Source organism: Phocoena phocoena, chromosome 11 (assembly GCF_963924675.1).
Source record: "Phocoena phocoena chromosome 11, mPhoPho1.1, whole genome shotgun sequence".
Taxonomy (NCBI): domain Eukaryota; kingdom Metazoa; phylum Chordata; class Mammalia; order Artiodactyla; family Phocoenidae; genus Phocoena; species Phocoena phocoena.
The window spans coordinates 57,988,094-58,005,530 of record NC_089229.1 but is presented as its reverse complement, the minus strand read 5'-3'; the positions used below and the strand labels follow the sequence as shown (position 1 = coordinate 58,005,530).

General features: G+C 61.0%; 1 protein-coding gene across 1 annotated transcript in view; it reads left to right on the top strand.

The window, feature by feature from the left end:
* The window catches only part of LRP1 (LDL receptor related protein 1), a 78,033-nt gene extending 64,429 nt beyond the window's left edge, over window positions 1-13,604 (top strand). Inside the window, exons 59-89 of the mRNA XM_065887614.1 lie at window positions 20-207; window positions 344-549; window positions 1,097-1,285; window positions 1,868-2,016; window positions 2,434-2,527; window positions 2,641-2,757; window positions 2,983-3,102; window positions 3,450-3,572; window positions 3,716-3,841; window positions 4,213-4,329; window positions 5,021-5,127; window positions 5,231-5,363; window positions 5,991-6,110; window positions 6,285-6,407; window positions 6,744-6,884; window positions 6,967-7,101; window positions 7,180-7,299; window positions 8,314-8,582; window positions 9,055-9,233; window positions 9,712-9,818; window positions 10,066-10,182; window positions 10,645-10,821; window positions 10,966-11,106; window positions 11,229-11,402; window positions 11,648-11,809; window positions 12,219-12,393; window positions 12,541-12,642; window positions 12,796-12,860; window positions 12,964-13,054; window positions 13,154-13,298; window positions 13,464-13,604. Of these exons, the coding sequence (XP_065743686.1) occupies window positions 20-207; window positions 344-549; window positions 1,097-1,285; window positions 1,868-2,016; window positions 2,434-2,527; window positions 2,641-2,757; window positions 2,983-3,102; window positions 3,450-3,572; window positions 3,716-3,841; window positions 4,213-4,329; window positions 5,021-5,127; window positions 5,231-5,363; window positions 5,991-6,110; window positions 6,285-6,407; window positions 6,744-6,884; window positions 6,967-7,101; window positions 7,180-7,299; window positions 8,314-8,582; window positions 9,055-9,233; window positions 9,712-9,818; window positions 10,066-10,182; window positions 10,645-10,821; window positions 10,966-11,106; window positions 11,229-11,402; window positions 11,648-11,809; window positions 12,219-12,393; window positions 12,541-12,642; window positions 12,796-12,860; window positions 12,964-13,054; window positions 13,154-13,298; window positions 13,464-13,604 (4,353 nt within the window). The remainder of the gene's footprint in view (window positions 1-19; window positions 208-343; window positions 550-1,096; window positions 1,286-1,867; window positions 2,017-2,433; window positions 2,528-2,640; window positions 2,758-2,982; window positions 3,103-3,449; window positions 3,573-3,715; window positions 3,842-4,212; window positions 4,330-5,020; window positions 5,128-5,230; window positions 5,364-5,990; window positions 6,111-6,284; window positions 6,408-6,743; window positions 6,885-6,966; window positions 7,102-7,179; window positions 7,300-8,313; window positions 8,583-9,054; window positions 9,234-9,711; window positions 9,819-10,065; window positions 10,183-10,644; window positions 10,822-10,965; window positions 11,107-11,228; window positions 11,403-11,647; window positions 11,810-12,218; window positions 12,394-12,540; window positions 12,643-12,795; window positions 12,861-12,963; window positions 13,055-13,153; window positions 13,299-13,463) is intronic.
* Window positions 13,605-17,437: the final 3,833 nt, after the last annotated feature.

Genomic DNA, 17,437 nt, shown 5'->3' with positions numbered 1-17,437 from the left:
TCCCTGCCCCTGCCCGCAGGTGCTGCACAGGACGGGCCTCAGCAATCCCGACGGGCTGGCTGTGGATTGGGTCGGCGGCAACCTGTACTGGTGTGACAAAGGCCGGGACACCATCGAAGTGTCCAAGCTCAACGGGGCCTATCGCACGGTGTTGGTCAGCTCTGGCCTCCGTGAGCCCAGGGCTCTGGTGGTGGACGTGCAGAATGGGTACGTGGGCGAGGAGGGTTGGGGGAGCCTCTGAAAGCAGCTGGTACACTCGGGCGTCCAGGCCCAGCCTCCCTGCAGGCTCCTGGTGGGACCAGTTGCTGGATATCTCAGGGCTGACTGCTCACCCACCTGACAGGTACCTGTACTGGACAGACTGGGGGGACCACTCACTGATCGGCCGGATCGGCATGGATGGGTCTGGCCGCAGTGTCATCGTGGACACCAAGATCACGTGGCCCAACGGCCTGACACTGGACTACGTCACCGAGCGCATCTACTGGGCCGACGCCCGTGAGGACTACATTGAGTTTGCCAGCCTGGATGGCTCCAATCGTCACGTCGGTCAGTGTGCCAGTGAGGCTGCCCAGGCACAGCCGAACTAGTGGGGATGGGGGTTCTGAAGCTACGGGGGATCAGGCCTTTGGGGCAAGAGTAGGCTTAAAAGCCAGAGGGCATGGTCTGAGGACACCACCCACCGGGGGTCTGGGGGTTCAAAGCACCCCAGGGTATGCCCCCTGGATCCGCCCAGGCATGAGGCCACCACCAGCTCCCTCGGGAAGGAGAGAGAGAGGCACCTTCCCACGCACAGTTTCAGATGACAGGCCCTGAGGAAGGTGGGAGCAGAAGGGCTGGGGCTGGCGTACCCAGGACGCCCCCACTCCCTCCCAGGGAACCGTAGAGTATATTTGGGCAGGAACCTGTTGTCAGACAGACCAGGAGTTGCGTTTCAGCTCTGCCACTTACCAACTGTGCGGCCAGGGGCTGGAGCTGGGCTAGTGCCCACCTCACGGGGCTGCTGTGGGGTTAAGGGCCCAGTAGGGAAGGCACCCAGTACTACTCGGTGCTGACCGGCCACCCGGCCTGTCCCCCGGCCCCCTGCCGCCCTCAGTGCTGAGCCAGGACATACCGCACATCTTCGCCCTGACCCTGTTCGAGGACTACGTCTACTGGACCGACTGGGAGACAAAGTCCATCAACAGAGCCCACAAGACCACGGGCACCAACAAGACGCTTCTCATCAGCACACTGCACCGGCCCATGGACCTGCACGTCTTCCATGCCCTGCGCCAGCCTGACGGTAAGCGGCCGAGGACCGAGAGCCGACCCCCGATGAGCCAGGCACGAGGGGCCCCTGAGGTGGGATGGGGCCCCACTGTCTCAGCAGGGCTGCCAGGCCACCCCTTCCCCAGCACTGACCAAGCAGTGCCTGCAGACACCAGGAGATTTGGAGGCCTATAGACAGGCTATGTTCTGGCTCTCAGGAGCTACGGCCCAGCTGGGGTCCAGCCCTAGAACCTTGTAGCAGCGAGGCCCCGAGGCCGTCCAGTAGAGCAGGTCTGGGTGGAGACCACCAAGGCCAGACCCCGAAGGCAGGCAGGCCAGAGCACAGGGGAGGCAGCCTGTGGGGTTCGGGTCCAGCCTGATCCTGGGACCTCAGCAGGGTCCTCTCCTATCTCTGGCTTCAGCTCCCTCCTGAAAGAGCAGGGTCTGGACCCATTCCACCTCTGCCCAGGATAGATGGGCCAGGCAGCCTTTGAAAGACCAGAAAACGTGTTACCAGTGAGCACTGCCCTCGCCCCGCCAGAGGCCGGCAGCCCAGGGAGCAGTGGTCCATACACTGGGCCAGTCCGCCACCCTCTAACCACGTTTCCTCCGGCAGTGCCCAACCACCCCTGCAAGGTCAACAATGGCGGCTGCAGCAACCTTTGCCTGCTGTCCCCCGGGGGCGGCCACAAGTGTGCCTGTCCCACCAACTTCTACCTGGGCGGCGACGGGCGCAACTGTGTGTCCAACTGCACAGCCAGCCAGGTGAGGTTCTTCCCCAGACCCCACTCCCCATGCCTCGTTCCCCGATCTCCCACACCACTACCTGCACTCCTCCTGGGACCCCAGCACCCGCCCTACTATCCTCACACATCTGGTTTTCCCACGCTAACACCCCCGCATTTCTTGCCTACCTCTTGTCTCCCCACAGCAATACTTTTACACCCGTCACCTCACACAAACACCCCACCCCCTAACCCTGACTCCCCCCACCGACCTCCACACAGATGCCCCCTCGCCTGGCCTTCCTGCGCTCACCACACCCCAACCTCCCATCCAGCTCAACCTCCCCCCAAGATACCTGACACCCCTGCTTCTTTGAGACATCCCGGTCCCTCGAAAGAAAACCTCCTGAGTTCCCCAGACCCCCACCAACCCCTCTCGCCCCCACCTGCCCTCCAGTTTGTGTGCAAGAACGACAAGTGCATCCCCTTCTGGTGGAAGTGTGACACGGAGGACGACTGCGGGGACCACTCGGACGAGCCCCCGGACTGTCGTGAGTGCCCGGGCGGGGTGGCAAGAGGGTCCTGCGTCAGGGCCGCCCGACTCCCGAGGCCCCGAGTGGCCCACCCCCCGGCCCTGCTGACGCTGAGCCTCCCCTCCCGGCAGCCGAGTTCAAGTGCCGCCCAGGACAGTTCCAGTGCTCGACGGGCATCTGCACGAACCCTGCCTTCATCTGTGACGGGGACAACGACTGCCAGGACAACAGTGACGAGGCCAACTGCGGTAAAGGGCCGCCCTCCCGCCCCGCCTTGTCCTCCCCGGGATTTGGGGGTTTGGTAACTGCGCTCCCAGGGCAAGGAGGCCCAGCCCACAGCGGCCACCTCTCCAGGCTGGACTCCTGCTTCTCCAGCCCTGGGCCTGCGCTCTCCCCCCGAGGCAGTGGGACCCCCGCCCCTCCCGAGTCCTGCACCCACCGTTAGTTACCCTCCCCTCCTGCCACCCCCACAGACATCCACGTCTGCTTGCCCAGTCAGTTCAAGTGCACCAACACCAACCGCTGTATTCCCGGCATCTTCCGTTGCAACGGGCAGGACAACTGCGGAGACGGGGAGGACGAGAGGGACTGCCGTGAGTGCCCCGGGCGGTGGCAAATGGGCACGGAAACACGACTCACATTGAAACCTAGCCCCCACTTCTTCTAGGGGTCATGCTGCTCTCCAGTAATGTTACTAGATGAGCAACATAAATTATATGGGGTGTGACTTGGTTCGCTCGTAAAATCATCATGTACGTCGTAGAGATGTGCGGGCCCAGAAGACAAAATCACCGAAGTTGAAGATAATTTTCCTTCCTCCCAAGAAATTGCTGGCAGGACCAGGACAAGGCCAGGCCTTGGAAGAGGGAGGAGATGGGGATCTTGAACTGTGCGGGGGAGGTGGAATGGGCAGGTCCTCATTCTCTCCCCAACCCCGCAGCCGAGGTGACCTGTGCCCCCAACCAGTTCCAGTGCTCCATCACCAAGCGCTGCATCCCCCGAGTCTGGGTCTGTGACCGGGACAACGACTGTGTGGACGGCAGTGACGAGCCCGCCAACTGCAGTGAGTCTCCTGGAGCCCACCCTCCCTCCACAGTGTCTGCTGCTCCCACCACCCCCCTCGGTGGCCGCTCCCACCCAGACCGCACCCTCCCAGTGCATTCCTGAAAGGAGCCTCCCCCTCATCACTGGGCCACCCCCTTGCAGCCCAGATGACCTGTGGAGTGGATGAATTCCGCTGCAAGGACTCGGGCCGCTGTATCCCGGCGCGCTGGAAGTGTGATGGAGAGGACGACTGCGGGGACGGCTCGGATGAGCCCAAAGAAGAGTGTGGTGAGCTTCCCCAGCCCTGCTCCAGGGAAAGGCACCTGACGGGGAGGGCTGGGGCTGCCTGCCGCCTGGGTCCCCCTCCTGTCTAATTCCCGTCCCCACTCCTGCCAGCACCTCATCGGCACACACCTGGCCACCCTATGGGATCTGTCGATCCCCTCCCCAGAGCAGCTCCATCCTTTCGTGTCCCTCCTGCCCCAGAAGTCCCCGTAGACTCCACATCTCAGAACACGGCCTGGACTCCCACTGCTGACCTTTTTGTCAGGCTGGAATGCCCACTCTCCCGCTTCTGGCCATCCTGACCACACCTTCCGGGGCCCTGACGTCTGCCCCCCACTCTATCCCTGACTGCCCCTCAATCTTGCCTCTTCTAGACGAGCGTACCTGTGAGCCCTACCAGTTCCGCTGCAAGAACAACCGCTGTGTGCCAGGCCGTTGGCAGTGCGATTACGACAATGACTGTGGCGACAACTCCGATGAGGAGAGCTGCAGTATGTCCCCTGCCCCGTCCCACCCGGCCCAGCAGGTGTCCTCCCCCAGGAGACCTCCCCGCTCAGTACCCCTGCCCCACTGCCACCAGGCTGCACTAGAGCAGGTGGCTGCTTCCCAGGGCTGGGGGTCAGGAGCTCCCTCCCGCCTCACCCCACCCCACCCCGCTCCATGTTGTGTATTTGGGTTTGTGCCATTTCACCTCATCTCATGTTTCTCTCCATTTTCACACTGTCCTCTTGGGGTTGCAGAGGTAGGTGTCTCTGATGTGCCCGTGCTCCTACCACATCCCCCTGCTGCTGCCCCAGAGCCCACCTGTCCCCGTGCTGTGCCAGCCCATCCTCCTTTACTGGCCTCTCCCTAAACCCTGGTGCTTGTCTTAGTGGTCTTGCCCCTCCCTTCCCCTCCCCACACACAGTCTGTCCTGAGGGCAGGGCCAGGGACCCGTGCCCTCTCTCATGTGTCTGCCCCAGACGGGTAAGTGTGAGTGCCCTCTGGGCCTGACCGGTCCTATGAGGGCAGCCAGTTGGCTCGCCCGGGATTAGTTGAGCATCTTGGTCATTATGCCAGTCAACTGTGGCCTTCAGGGACTCAGGGATGGGTGATATTGCTCTGCAAGGGCTGGAGATGCTCTCGAGGGCTGAGTCCGTATGCCCACCCTTCTGGGGCCTGTCTCTCCCCTGTCCTTCCCAGCCCCTCGGCCCTGCTCTGAGAGTGAGTTCTCCTGTGCCAATGGCCGATGCATCGCTGGGCGCTGGAAATGTGATGGGGATCATGACTGTGCAGATGGCTCAGACGAGGTGGGCAGGGAGACCAGAAGGAGGGAGGGATGGCCTTAGAAGAGTCAGGGCAGGCCTGCAGGGGTGCCCAGGCCTGACCAGGAGGCTGTTCCTGCGCCCACAGAAAGACTGTACCCCCCGCTGTGACATGGACCAGTTCCAGTGCAAGAGTGGTCACTGCATCCCCCTGCGCTGGCGCTGTGATGCAGACGCTGACTGCATGGACGGCAGTGACGAGGAAGCCTGCGGCACTGGCGGTGAGCCCCTCCAGCTCGGCTCCCCAGCCCTCCCACCCTACCGCCACCCCGCAATAGCACTTAATCAGGAGCCAGTTGGGTTGAAATCCAGCAGAAACCTGTGGGCTGTGTCCACCCAGGCCCCATCCCACAAGTTCCAACACAGCAGTCAGCTGCCCTGAGAAGTAAAGTCCCTGCTCACTTTCCTTTCCTGGGGCAGTGGTCAGGCCGGGTGAGAGAAGGTTGGCGCTTGGAGCAGTGAGGGCAGATATCCTAGCTCTGCGCTGGTGGGCTAAGGACAGGGATTGGAACCTAGGGCTCCTGACTCCCAGCTGAGTGTACCTGCCATTGAACTACAGTAGGCCCCGGAGCCCTGCCACACCACCAGAGAAAGAGGGCTCTCCGGACTCCTCTGGACACTTCCCCAAAAATGCCTCTTCTCCCCTAAATACCAGAGGAGGCAGTTCTGCCCAGCTTACCCGGCTGGTAGAAAATTAGGAAACTCGGGTTTGATCCGGTGGTACCACCGCTTTCCCCGTGTTCCCTCTAGGTCTCTGCCCCTGGAGGGAGGGGTCTGGGCAAGACCCGGCCGCCAGCAGCCTGGGGCTCAGGGCTCATTCTTTACTCTTTGCTCCCCCTGACGCCCAGTGCGGACCTGCCCCCTGGACGAGTTCCAGTGCAACAACACTCTGTGCAAGCCGCTAGCATGGAAGTGCGACGGCGAGGACGACTGTGGGGACAACTCTGACGAGAACCCAGAGGAGTGCGGTGAGGCTCATGGGTGGGGGCGCGGCTTCGGACAGGGCGGGGCTCCCAGGCGGGGGCGGGGCTTCTATCGGGACGTGGGCGGGGTTCTGACGCACCCGCCCCCCGCCCCCCCCCCCCCCCGCCGCCGCCCCCCCGCCACGGCTGATTCTGACTTGTCTCCTCTCGCTGCTGCAGCCAGGTTCGTGTGCCCTCCAAACCGGCCCTTCCGTTGCAAGAACGACCGCGTCTGCCTGTGGATCGGGCGCCAGTGCGACGGCACAGACAACTGCGGGGATGGGACTGATGAGGAGGACTGTGGTGAGCAGGGGGCCAGTAAGGGGGAGCCTGGGGCGCCTAGAGTGGGGGTGCTGCAGGCAGTGGGGCTGGGCCAGGTGGGCTCATCATCTGTTGAGCCGATTGACCGGGAGAGGGGCGGATCCACTGCCGGGAGCCTGGAGGCCCTGTCTTGTTGGGAAAGAAGCCCCTGAGGAAGGTGTTGAGGTGGAGACTGAGAATCTGGATGTTTAACCAGCTTCCCCTGAAGCTTGACAGCCAGGCTTGGGACCCCCTCTACCCGTGACTGACTGGGGGTTCCAGTGGGAAGAGGGGGCAGGGTGGTAAATACCCAGGACCTCAAGCCCCGCCCTCCCCCAGAGCCGCCCACAGCCCAGACCCCCCACTGCAAAGACAAGAAGGAGTTTCTGTGCCGGAACCAGCACTGCCTCTCCTCCTCGCTGCGCTGCAACATGTTCGATGACTGCGGGGACGGCTCTGACGAGGAGGGCTGCAGCATCGGTGAGACCCGGCGTGCTGGGGCGGGGTTTGGCCGGGAGGGGCTGAGAGCCGAAGCCCAGGCCTAGACTCTCTGTCTTTGCAGACCCCAAGCTGACCAGCTGCGCCGCCAACGCCAGCATCTGCGGGGATGAGGCACGCTGCGTGCGCACCGAGAAAGCCGCGTACTGTGCCTGCCGCTCTGGCTTCCACACGGTGCCAGGCCAGCCTGGATGCCAGGGTAGGAAGGTGGGGCCCAGCGGGGAGGGCAGAAGCCCCAGACGCAAGACTTTCCGTGACCCTCCTGTGTAACCCCCAGACATCAACGAATGCCTGCGCTTCGGCACCTGCTCACAGCTCTGCAACAACACCAAGGGCGGCCACCTGTGCAGCTGCGCGCGCAACTTCATGAAGACGCACAACACCTGCAAGGCGGAAGGTGGGAGCCGGGAGAGGACGGAGAGAGGGGGCGGGGCTTACAATGCCAGGATAAGAAACGGGACCTGCAACGCTGTGTTTTCCTCCAAGCACCCTTGCCCAAGCTTGAAATTCCAGACCCTCAGTACAGCTTTCTGCACTCCGTTCTGGCAGCCGTGCAGGGCCCCGAGGTCCTGGGGCTGAGGAAGTTTGGGGGCAGAGCACGCAGGCGGCATCACCACACTTACAGAGCCAAGTGTACCCCACCTGCATATTCCCATTATGCTTTTTTCATGTTTATTGAGGTATAATTGACAAAATTGTAAGATATTTAATGTGTGCAAGGTGATGATTTGATGTACATACGCCTTGTGAAAGGATTCCCCCCGCATCGAGTTAACACATCTATCAGTTCACGTATTTACTTTTTTTTTTTTTTTTGGTGAGAACATGTAAGTTCTACACCCACGTATGCTTTGACACACACCTGCACCTTCCTCATGTCTGTATACAAACATACCCCACATCCATGTATGCACACCCAGGCGCACACACACACTGCACACACAACCCTACCACACGTGCCCAAGTGCACTCAGATGCCCATGCACACCTGCCCCCCTCCGTGGCCATGCTCACACACCCCCACATGGGTGTGCACCCACAAGCAGATATCAGTGTGGAGCAGGGACCGTGGTGATGCTAGCAGAAGCCACGAGGAGGCAGAAGTCCATGAGGCTGGAGGAGGAGGGTCAGCAGGTCACACTAGATCACGTCAGGAGAGGAGAGGAGGGGCGGGAGGGGAGGGGAGGGGAGTTCCAGGGGCTGAGGCTGGAGTCCTCAAGCCTGGCTCTGGGGCAGGATGACAGAGGCTTCTGACTGGGTCAGATGGTTTGATTAGGAGAAGAGACATTGTTAGTGTGAAAGGCGCTGGGCTGGGTGGGGAGCACGTGACGGCGGCTCCTTCCAGCACCAGGCCCAACAGCCCCAGTCCCACCTTTCACCCCCACCAACATCTGGTCTCTTGTCCCCCCAGGCTCTGAGTATCAGGTCCTGTACATTGCTGATGACAATGAGATCCGAAGCCTGTTCCCCAGTCACCCCCATTCGGCTTATGAGCAGGCCTTCCAGGGTGATGAGAGTGTCCGCATCGATGCCATGGATGTCCATGTCAAGGCTGGCCGCGTCTACTGGACCAATTGGCACACGGGCACCATCTCCTACCGCAGCCTGCCACCTGCTGCGCCTCCCACCACTTCCAATCGCCACCGGCGACAGATTGACCGGGGTGTCACCCACCTTAATGTGAGCACCCAGCCTGGGGTGGGACCTACATGGAGGCACGGGCTGGGTGGGAAGACTCCAAAAAGCAGACTGTTCAGAGCAGAGTTTGCAGAGGACAGAGGAAGGGCCAAAGGGTGAGACTGGCATGCAGGGCAGACTCCGGATTACGTCGTGAGGCACGGACAGCAGGTAGACAGAGCAGCACCATCGTCAGTAGGTGTTTCTGCCGCGTGGCAGCCCGAGGCTACAGGGCACAGGGGGCACCTGGCCAGCAGCGTCAGAGCCACGTTCAGTTCCTGATCGTCACAGCCAGCCCACTAACTAACCTATTCCATCTTACTAACCTATTTCGTCTCTTTGGCCTTTACTCTGTTCCTCAATAAATCAAGGTCGCGATATCTAGCAGGGACAGGCTGACCGGGTGTCGGGGGGCTGGACAATGGGCAGGAAGACAAAAGGTGGAAGCCTCTGAAACTGTAACCCCCTCATCCAGATTTCAGGGCTCAAGATGCCAAGGGGCATCGCCATCGACTGGGTTGCCGGGAACGTGTATTGGACCGACTCGGGCCGAGATGTGATTGAAGTGGCACAGATGAAGGGCGAGAACCGCAAGACGCTCATCTCCGGCATGATTGACGAGCCCCATGCCATTGTGGTGGACCCGCTGAGGGGGTGGGCAGGGGTCCTGGGGGGAGGCATCTGGGCTGGGGCTAGGAAGCCCCTGGGTTGGAGGTGGGTGCCCAGCATCCCCCGGCTTGTCCTTCCTCTCCCAGACCAGCCTGAGGTCAGAGTCCTCCGCAGGCCCCTGGGTCTTCCAGGCTGTGCCCAGCCCTGGCCCTCCCTGGGGTCCTGCTGGCCTGCTCAGGTGGGGCCTGACCTCCACTTGGCTGGCTGTCGCTTCTGGGCTTCTCCTCTGCTCCAGGGGGCAGCTCTGCCTCCTTAGACGACTCTGGAGCAGCACACTGTGGTTTTAGAGTATAAGATCTTTAACCTGGTCAGGAAGTTGACTCCCCCCACTTCTCTCTGGAGGAGGTGGACAAGAACACCCTCCTCTCTGTGTACCCAGCAGTCTCTGTGCCCTGTGCCCACCTTGAGTGGCCTCCTGTGGGAGCCCAGGTCCTAGCCACACTCACTCCTTCTCCCTCCCCAGCACCATGTACTGGTCAGACTGGGGGAACCACCCCAAGATTGAAACAGCAGCCATGGATGGGACCCTTCGGGAGACACTGGTACAGGACAACATCCAATGGCCCACAGGTCCGTGCAGAAGTGGGCAGGGGATGTGGGAGGGGTAGGCTCGCTGAGCCTGGGGCCACACAAAAGTTAGGGGAAGGGGCTTGGACTGGGATGGGACAGATGGGTTGTGGAGGCTTTTCCCAGAAGAGGTGATTGGGAGTGATCATGGGAACAGGGTGGAACTGTCCCAAACACGGAGACAGTCCTGCTTGCTCGCCCAGGCCGGGGCAGGGGGGCTGGGCCGTCACAGTGCTCTCTGGTCCCCCAGGCCTGGCCGTGGATTACCACAATGAACGTCTGTACTGGGCGGATGCCAAGCTCTCAGTCATCGGCAGCATCCGGCTCAACGGCACTGACCCAATCGTGGCTGCTGACAGCAAACGAGGTCAGAGTCCACCAGCAGCCTCGGGCCCTTGTGCTCCCCTCTGAGCCCAAGGCCTCACCTAGCACCTACCCTCCTCCTCAGCCTGGCCCTCAACAATCTTGCAGTGCCTTTCAGGCCCCTCCCAACCAGACACTCCCTGCACCAGTCCTGCAGGCCTGAGGCCCACCCTGACCCTCTGGGCCACTTTTCCATTCATTCATTCTACCAATGAGTATTGAGCCGCGTGGAGGCAATATGGGTAATAATAGGAACATAGCCAATGTGAGAAGAGGGAGCAGAAGTTGACCCTGACCCCAGACATCTAGGGCTGATGGGACCTTTTGCCAGTAGTGGCCACAGCAGGAGGAACAGGTTGAGGAGAGTTTGCTTTGGGATGTTTGAGTTAGAGGTACCTGGGAGCCTTGGGGCCCACTGTCCTGGAGAGTGTGACCAGGGCCTGAGTCCCCTCTGACCCCTTCGCAGGCCTAAGTCACCCCTTCAGCATCGATGTCTTTGAGGATTACATCTATGGCGTCACCTACATCAATAATCGTGTCTTCAAGATCCATAAGTTTGGACATAGCCCATTGATCAACCTGACGGGGGGCCTGAGCCACGCCTCAGATGTGGTCCTGTACCACCAGCACAAGCAGCCTGAAGGTGAGTGGAGACGGAGAGCCCAGGCTGGCGCAGGGAAGGCCAGGGGGTGCCGAGTCTCCAAGCTGCAGCCTCAGGTCCCGGTGGGCAGGGGAGGTTCTGGGTCCACAGGGCTCAGCATCCTCCCACCCCTGCCCTCACCTGCAGTGACCAACCCTTGTGACCGCAAGAAGTGCGAGTGGCTCTGCCTGCTGAGCCCCAGTGGGCCTGTCTGCACCTGTCCCAACGGGAAGCGACTAGACAATGGCACCTGTGTGGCTGTGCCCTCGCCAACGCCCCCGCCGGACGGTATGCTCACGATGCCCCTTTCCGGTTCCCCGTCCCATGCTCCACAGCCCTCCTCCCTACAGCCCCTGAATTCCCCTCACCACCCCCCGGCTCTCCACCCCCCGCCATGATCCTTCCTGCAGCTCCTCGGCCCGGAACCTGTAACCTGCAGTGCTTCAATGGTGGCAGCTGCTTCCTCAATGCACGGAGACAGCCCAAGTGCCGCTGCCAGCCCCGCTACACGGGCGACAAGTGTGAGCTGGACCAGTGCTGGGAGCACTGTCGCAATGGGGGCACCTGTGCTGCCTCCCCCTCCGGTACGGCCTTCAGTTCTCCTGCCGGGACTGCTCCCGGTCCCTGGGCCCCCAGCCCCTCCAGCAAGCCGCCTCCACTCAGACAAATCCCCAGCCCCTGCCCGGCCTTACTTCAGCCCTGCCCCCAACCCCGTGTCGCTTTCCTCTGCCGTCTGCCCTCCGCCCAGGCCCTCCCAGCCCTGTTCCCCTGCAGCAGGGCAGGGCGGCTCAGTGGGCCACAGCCCCGCTCACACATCCTCTCCCGCCAGGCATGCCCACGTGCCGGTGCCCCACAGGCTTCACGGGCCCCAAATGCACCCAGCAGGTGTGTGCGGGGTACTGTGCCAACAACAGCACCTGCACCGTCAACCAGGGCAACCAGCCCCAGTGCCGATGCCTGCCTGGCTTCCTGGGCGACCGCTGCCAGTACCGTGAGTGAGCCGTCCCTGGGCCCTGGGGCAGGGCATGGTGGAGCTGGGGGTCTGAGAGCGTAGGTTGATGTCACAGGTGCGAGTTCTCTGGAGAGAGGCCGTTTGCGGCCCAGCCAGGCCCAAGTTGCCAGTGCTCCCCTGTGGAGGGGTCAGCACACTCCCCACCGAGGTAGTGAGCCCTCTGGCATCAGGATTATTCAAGCAAAAGCAGTGCCCTGTCAGGATGCTCCGGGACATCTTTGTATCCTGGAGCCTGTGACGTGGGGGCAGCCAGGGGCTCAGGAGGAGGCGGGAGTCACCCAAAAGGCCTGGGGGTCCTCTAATGTGGGCAGCTGCCCCCCACAACCTCTGGGGGACCCTCCTGAGGGTGGCGTTCGAGGCACCTCCTCTCCCACCCCCCAAACCACAGGGCAGTGCTCTGGCTACTGTGAGAACTTTGGTACGTGCCAGATGGCTGCTGATGGCTCCCGGCAGTGCCGCTGCACCGCCTACTTCGAGGGGCCCAGGTGTGAGGTGAGCAAGTGTAGCCGCTGTCTCGACGGGGCCTGCGTGGTCAACAAGCAGAGCGGGGATGTCACCTGCAAGTGAGTGGGGCCCCGCCCCGCAGTCTGCCCTGCCAGACCCTGCCCTGTCCCACCCGCGGCCCACTCCTCCCAGCCCCGCCCCGCCCCTTCCCCAGCATCTCAGACGCCCTCCGTCAGCCCTGCCCAGCCTCTCACTCCTTCCTGCAGCTGCTCTGACGGCCGGGTGGCCCCCAGCTGTCTGACCTGCGTTGGCCACTGCAGCAATGGCGGTTCCTGCACCATGAACAGCAAAATGATGCCCGAGTGCCAGTGAGTTGGGCCTGCGCCTCACTGAGGCCTAGATTATCCCTCCCTCCCCCAAGTCTGAGCCGGACCAGTAGAATCCTGCGGTCCCTCCCAGTTTCCCCGGCAGCCACGGTTGTGGACGACATGCCCCCTCAGCTCTGCCCCTCCCGTCTGCAGGTGCCCACCCCACATGGCGGGACCCCGGTGTGAGGAGCACGTGGTCGGCCAAGAGCAGCCTGGACGTAGGTGGCAGCGGTTGGGGAGGCAGGGCTGCCGGGACCTGGGACAGAGGGCTTTGTGCCTCCTAGGCCTTTCAGACTGAGCTTCCCACCTCCTCCCCTCTAGATATGGCCTCCATCCTAATCCCTTTGCTCTTGCTGCTGCTGCTGCTTCTGGTAGCGGGAGCGGTGTTCTGGTACAAGCGGCGAGTCCGAGGGTGAGTTATGGGGAGTCTGGAAAATTGTGGCCATGATTTTACCACCCTATAGCCATATCCCCCTAGAATCCCTGCCTCCAACCTCCTTCTTCCTCCCAGGGCTAAGGGCTTCCAGCATCAGCGGATGACCAACGGGGCCATGAACGTGGAGATTGGGAACCCCACGTATAAGATGTACGAAGGCGGGGAGCCTGATGATGTAGGGGGCCTGCTGGATGCCGACTTCGCCCTGGACCCTGACAAGGTGGGCTGGGAGGACAGGGGAGGAGGCTTCCAGGACAGGGACAAAGGGCTGTGGGTGGGGTGACCAAGGGTATTGGGCTGGATGATGGAATGGAGGTGGGGATGGGGTACCCGGGCCACAGAGCCCAGCCCCTGAGCCCCACCTGACCGCTCTGTCGCCTTGCAGCCCACCAACTTCACCAACCCCGTGTACGCCACACTCTATATGGGTGGTCATGGCAGCCGCCACTCCTTGGCCAGCACGGATGAGAAGCGAGAACTCCTGGGCCGGGGCCCTGAGGACGAGATAGGGGACCCCTTGGCATAGGGTCCTGCACCATTGGACTTCTGCAGAGAGCCTCCTGCCCCCTGCCAGAGAAGTCCTTCAAGGAGCCCCCATCCTACCCCGCCAACCCCTCCCCAGCCCTGCTGGGATGTATAAATGTAAAAATGAAGGAATTACTTTTTATATGTGAGCGAGCAAGTGGGCACAGTATTATCTCTTCCCGTTCTCCTTCCTGCCTGCTCCTCAGCACCCCGCCCAATGCTGCCTTCCGGGAGGGGGCGCAGGAAGGGGGCCCCTGCAACTTACCGGTATAAGGGGGCCCTGCCTCCCACCTTCCCACCAAAAACGCAGCCCCACTGGGAGAGCTGGTGGTGCTGCCTCCCCCTCCCTGTACAAGACAGTTCGTCAAGGCTCTCCCCCCTCATCGCCCCCACCCCTCCCAGCTCCCTGAGGGCTGACTCTGGGATTCTGGGGCGGGTGAGTCCTTTGCTGCCCTTGTCTGGAAGACTTGGCTCCGGCTGAGGTAGGAAGGAAAGGATGGAGTTTTTTTAGTTCTTCTTGGGGGAGGCCATCCCATGCCCCAGCCCCTACTCTAGGGGCACCTCTGAGATGGCCACACTCAGTATCCCTACCAGACAGGCCCTCCCCCTCTCCAGTGCCCCCACTGTGGCTCCCAGGGCTGGAGACTTTCTTTGGTAAACACTCCCCCAGGCTCCCCTCCCCTGGGGATGAGGAGGAAGTGGGGCACACCAAGGAAGGGCAAGCGGGCAGCCCCGTTTTGGGGATATGAACGTTTTAATAATTTTTGCTGAATTCCTTTACAACTAAATAACACAGATATTGTTATAAATAAAACTGTAAAAAAAAGAAAAAGAAAAAGAAAAAAAGCCGTTTGTGTCTACCTGAGTGTGAGACTCTGGGAGCTGGCCTGTGCTTTCATGCTCCAGCCACCAGAGGGAGCCATGCTCTGTGCTGGAGGGAGGCTTGAGCATCGGGTCTTCAGTGCCCTTCTGGAGCTCCATCCCCCTTCATTGGGCTGTAGCAGGGAAGTGGGTGGCACTGGACTTGACCAGAAAGACCTGCTTCTCCTGGCTGTGTGAACTTGAACCAGTGTCTTCACCACTCTGGATCATGTGTTCTGTCTGGCTCTAGGACGCTAACTCCAAGATCTGTTTCTCTGTATTGTCACTTTTATGGGACAACACTGCCACCCCTACCCAAAATTATCTCCCACAGTGAGAAATCCCACAATAAGAAATGAACACACTGGGGTTGTGAACGGCTTTCTAATCCTTCAGGGTTGTCCCATACAGTTCTCTCTAAGTTTGCTCTTGAAGCACTGACATCTCACACTTCATGGAGGGTAATTAATCAGATGCCAAGAGTCAGAACCCTGGATTCAGGAGGGGGGCCCCTGAAGCTAAAGCTGGGAAGACCAGTTTTCCAGGCCCCACGGTCCACCAACAGACACATCTCACATCCCAGGGGTTGACAGGAAAGGACTGCTACAACCAAAGGGGGTACCAGGTCTACTTCAGCCCCTGGTCAGAGAGGGGAACCTCTTGCAGAAGGTCACGCCGCTTTACATGGTCCAAGATTGAGAAAGGGTTAGAGCTCCGCTCTCCCCACAGTAGCAAATATGCTCAGAGATGGCAGCTTTAAACGTCTGAAGGGCCCTTGCCAAGCCCAAGGGGGGAGTGCTGCCTTTCATTCCCCCTGCCTCCCTGGTTTAACCTTCTCAGTCTATTCCTCCTTTCCTGAGGAAGCTATGGGTCCAAGCACCTCTAGAAACAGGAGCCCTCCCCTTCCCTCTTAGGCCTGAGATGCCATCTCCAGCCTCAGCTTCCAAGCCAGTTCTGCTATCCTCCACTGCCTCCCGGGCTCCCTAGGGCCCCAGGGCAGAGCGATCCTGCTGGAGAAAGGGGGCGTCCTTGTTGATCGCTTAGAGGGAGGCTTGTGTCCTCATCTGTCCACCAGGTGGCGTACGCACTCCTGCAGCGCAGCTCATCCTCAAGCCCAGCACAGCCCCCTCCCCAGTACTAATTATGCACCTCCAGGCGGACCCCAGCCCAGCCTCTCACTTCCTTCCCTTGGGCTATTCTGCCACACCCCCTCTACCCTCCTCCAGCCGGCTCCTCTCCCTCCCCCAGCGCCTGCCTACTACCCACCACCACCAGCCCCACCCCCTCACTCCCTCCTGCCAGCCGCGCATCTGGCGCCCCCGGGGAGCCACTGATTCTCTGCCTGTCGCCTCAAGATCCTGGGCAGAACGAGAGGGGCCCCCAGCTGCGGCTTGGAACACACACCCTCCAGTCAGCATCCTCCCTCTGCCCGCCAGGATGGCCAGGAGAGGGTCTACCAGGAGGCAGTCCTCAAAAACTCCTCACCTGCCAAGGATGGCAGAGAGACCTAAGACAGAGATGGAGAAGAGACAGGGGCAGAACCAGAGGCAGAGGCTGATACAGACGGAATGAGAGACAGAGACACAGAGATGGAGACAGGGAGTGGGGTGTGTGTGTGTGTGTGTAGCTGGAGACAGAAAGCAGTGACCCGAGACTAGGGAAAGGAGGAGAGATGGGGTGGGTAGGACTCCAGAAAACCAGGACTCTAGTGAAGAGCTTCTGTCCTGGGTGCCCTGAGCCTGAGTGTGCCTACTTCCCCCACTGCCCACTACCATTTCAGCAGCCCCTGTGCTTGGCCAGGTGCAGGATTCTGGATGGAGCCTCTTAGCCTTGGGCCTTCTACCCCTTCCCGCCTCCCTCTCTGCCCCCCCTGCACCCAGGTTCCTGCCTCCTGGCTTCTGTCTGTCTGGGTGTCTCTGTGTCTGCTTCATCTTCTCAGCATTCCTAATCCTTGTTTTGTGTCTGTCACATCCCTATATCTGTCTTTGTGTGTTCCTGGGCTTGTCTTTCGGACTGCCAGTGCCGGCGTACACCTGAGTGCGTGTCCATCTACATATGTGGATATTTGCCTCTCTGCCAAGGCAAGGAAGGTGGGGTCGGTCGTCTGCTCTGAGTACCTGGCTGGGTATGCTTGTCTCTTGGTGAAAGTGTGCATTTGTCTCTCTGTCTCTGTGTGCTTCTGTGTGTGTGTAAACCGAGTGTGTCCATCTGTGTGGATCAGCGCCTCGAGGTGTGTACCTGTCTGTGTGTGTGTGCTGCTCTCTGTGTGAATGTGTTTCTCTCTGCCTGTATGTTCACCTCTACAGTGTGGCCTGCCCCTGTGATGTACCTGCGTGCATGCCTGGGGGCATGTGCTGGTGTCTCTGGGTATGTGTCTGTCTCTCTGTCTGTCTTTGCTTGTCCCTATCTCTTGCTGTCAAGGTGTCGGTCATACCACAATCTCAGCCACAGCCTCGGTGCATAGCAACAGCTGACAGGTGAAGACTCCTTGGGCAGGAGAGAGAGAGAGAGACTAGTGGGAGGAGGGAGGGATGAAGAAACAGCCAAGAGGATAGGGACAGAGACAGGGCCAGGCTGGAGACAGAGACAAGGACAGAGACAGAGGCGGAAGGGAAGGATCTAGAGGAGCTGATGGTGAAATATGGGACACTGGGAGAAAAGGGATGGAGGCTGCACCAAGAGGCCGGACAGGCGGCGCGGCTCCTGCCCAACCCCCACGCGGGGATGCTCTGGGACGTGTGGAGGGGTCTTGAGACCGCAGAGGTGCCTTGAAGGCGGGGGTTGGGGGGGCGGCGGGCGTCGTTTGTCAGCCCTATTGAAAGACGTGATGGGGTTTCCTTCCGTGATCAATGATTCTCATCTCCGGGCCGAATGAGCCGCGGGGCGCTCATCCATCCCCGTCAGAGCCGCGCAGCGGCAGGCGCCCGGGGCCCCGCCCGCCCTCACCTCGGCCCCTGCCCTGCCTCTGCCCTG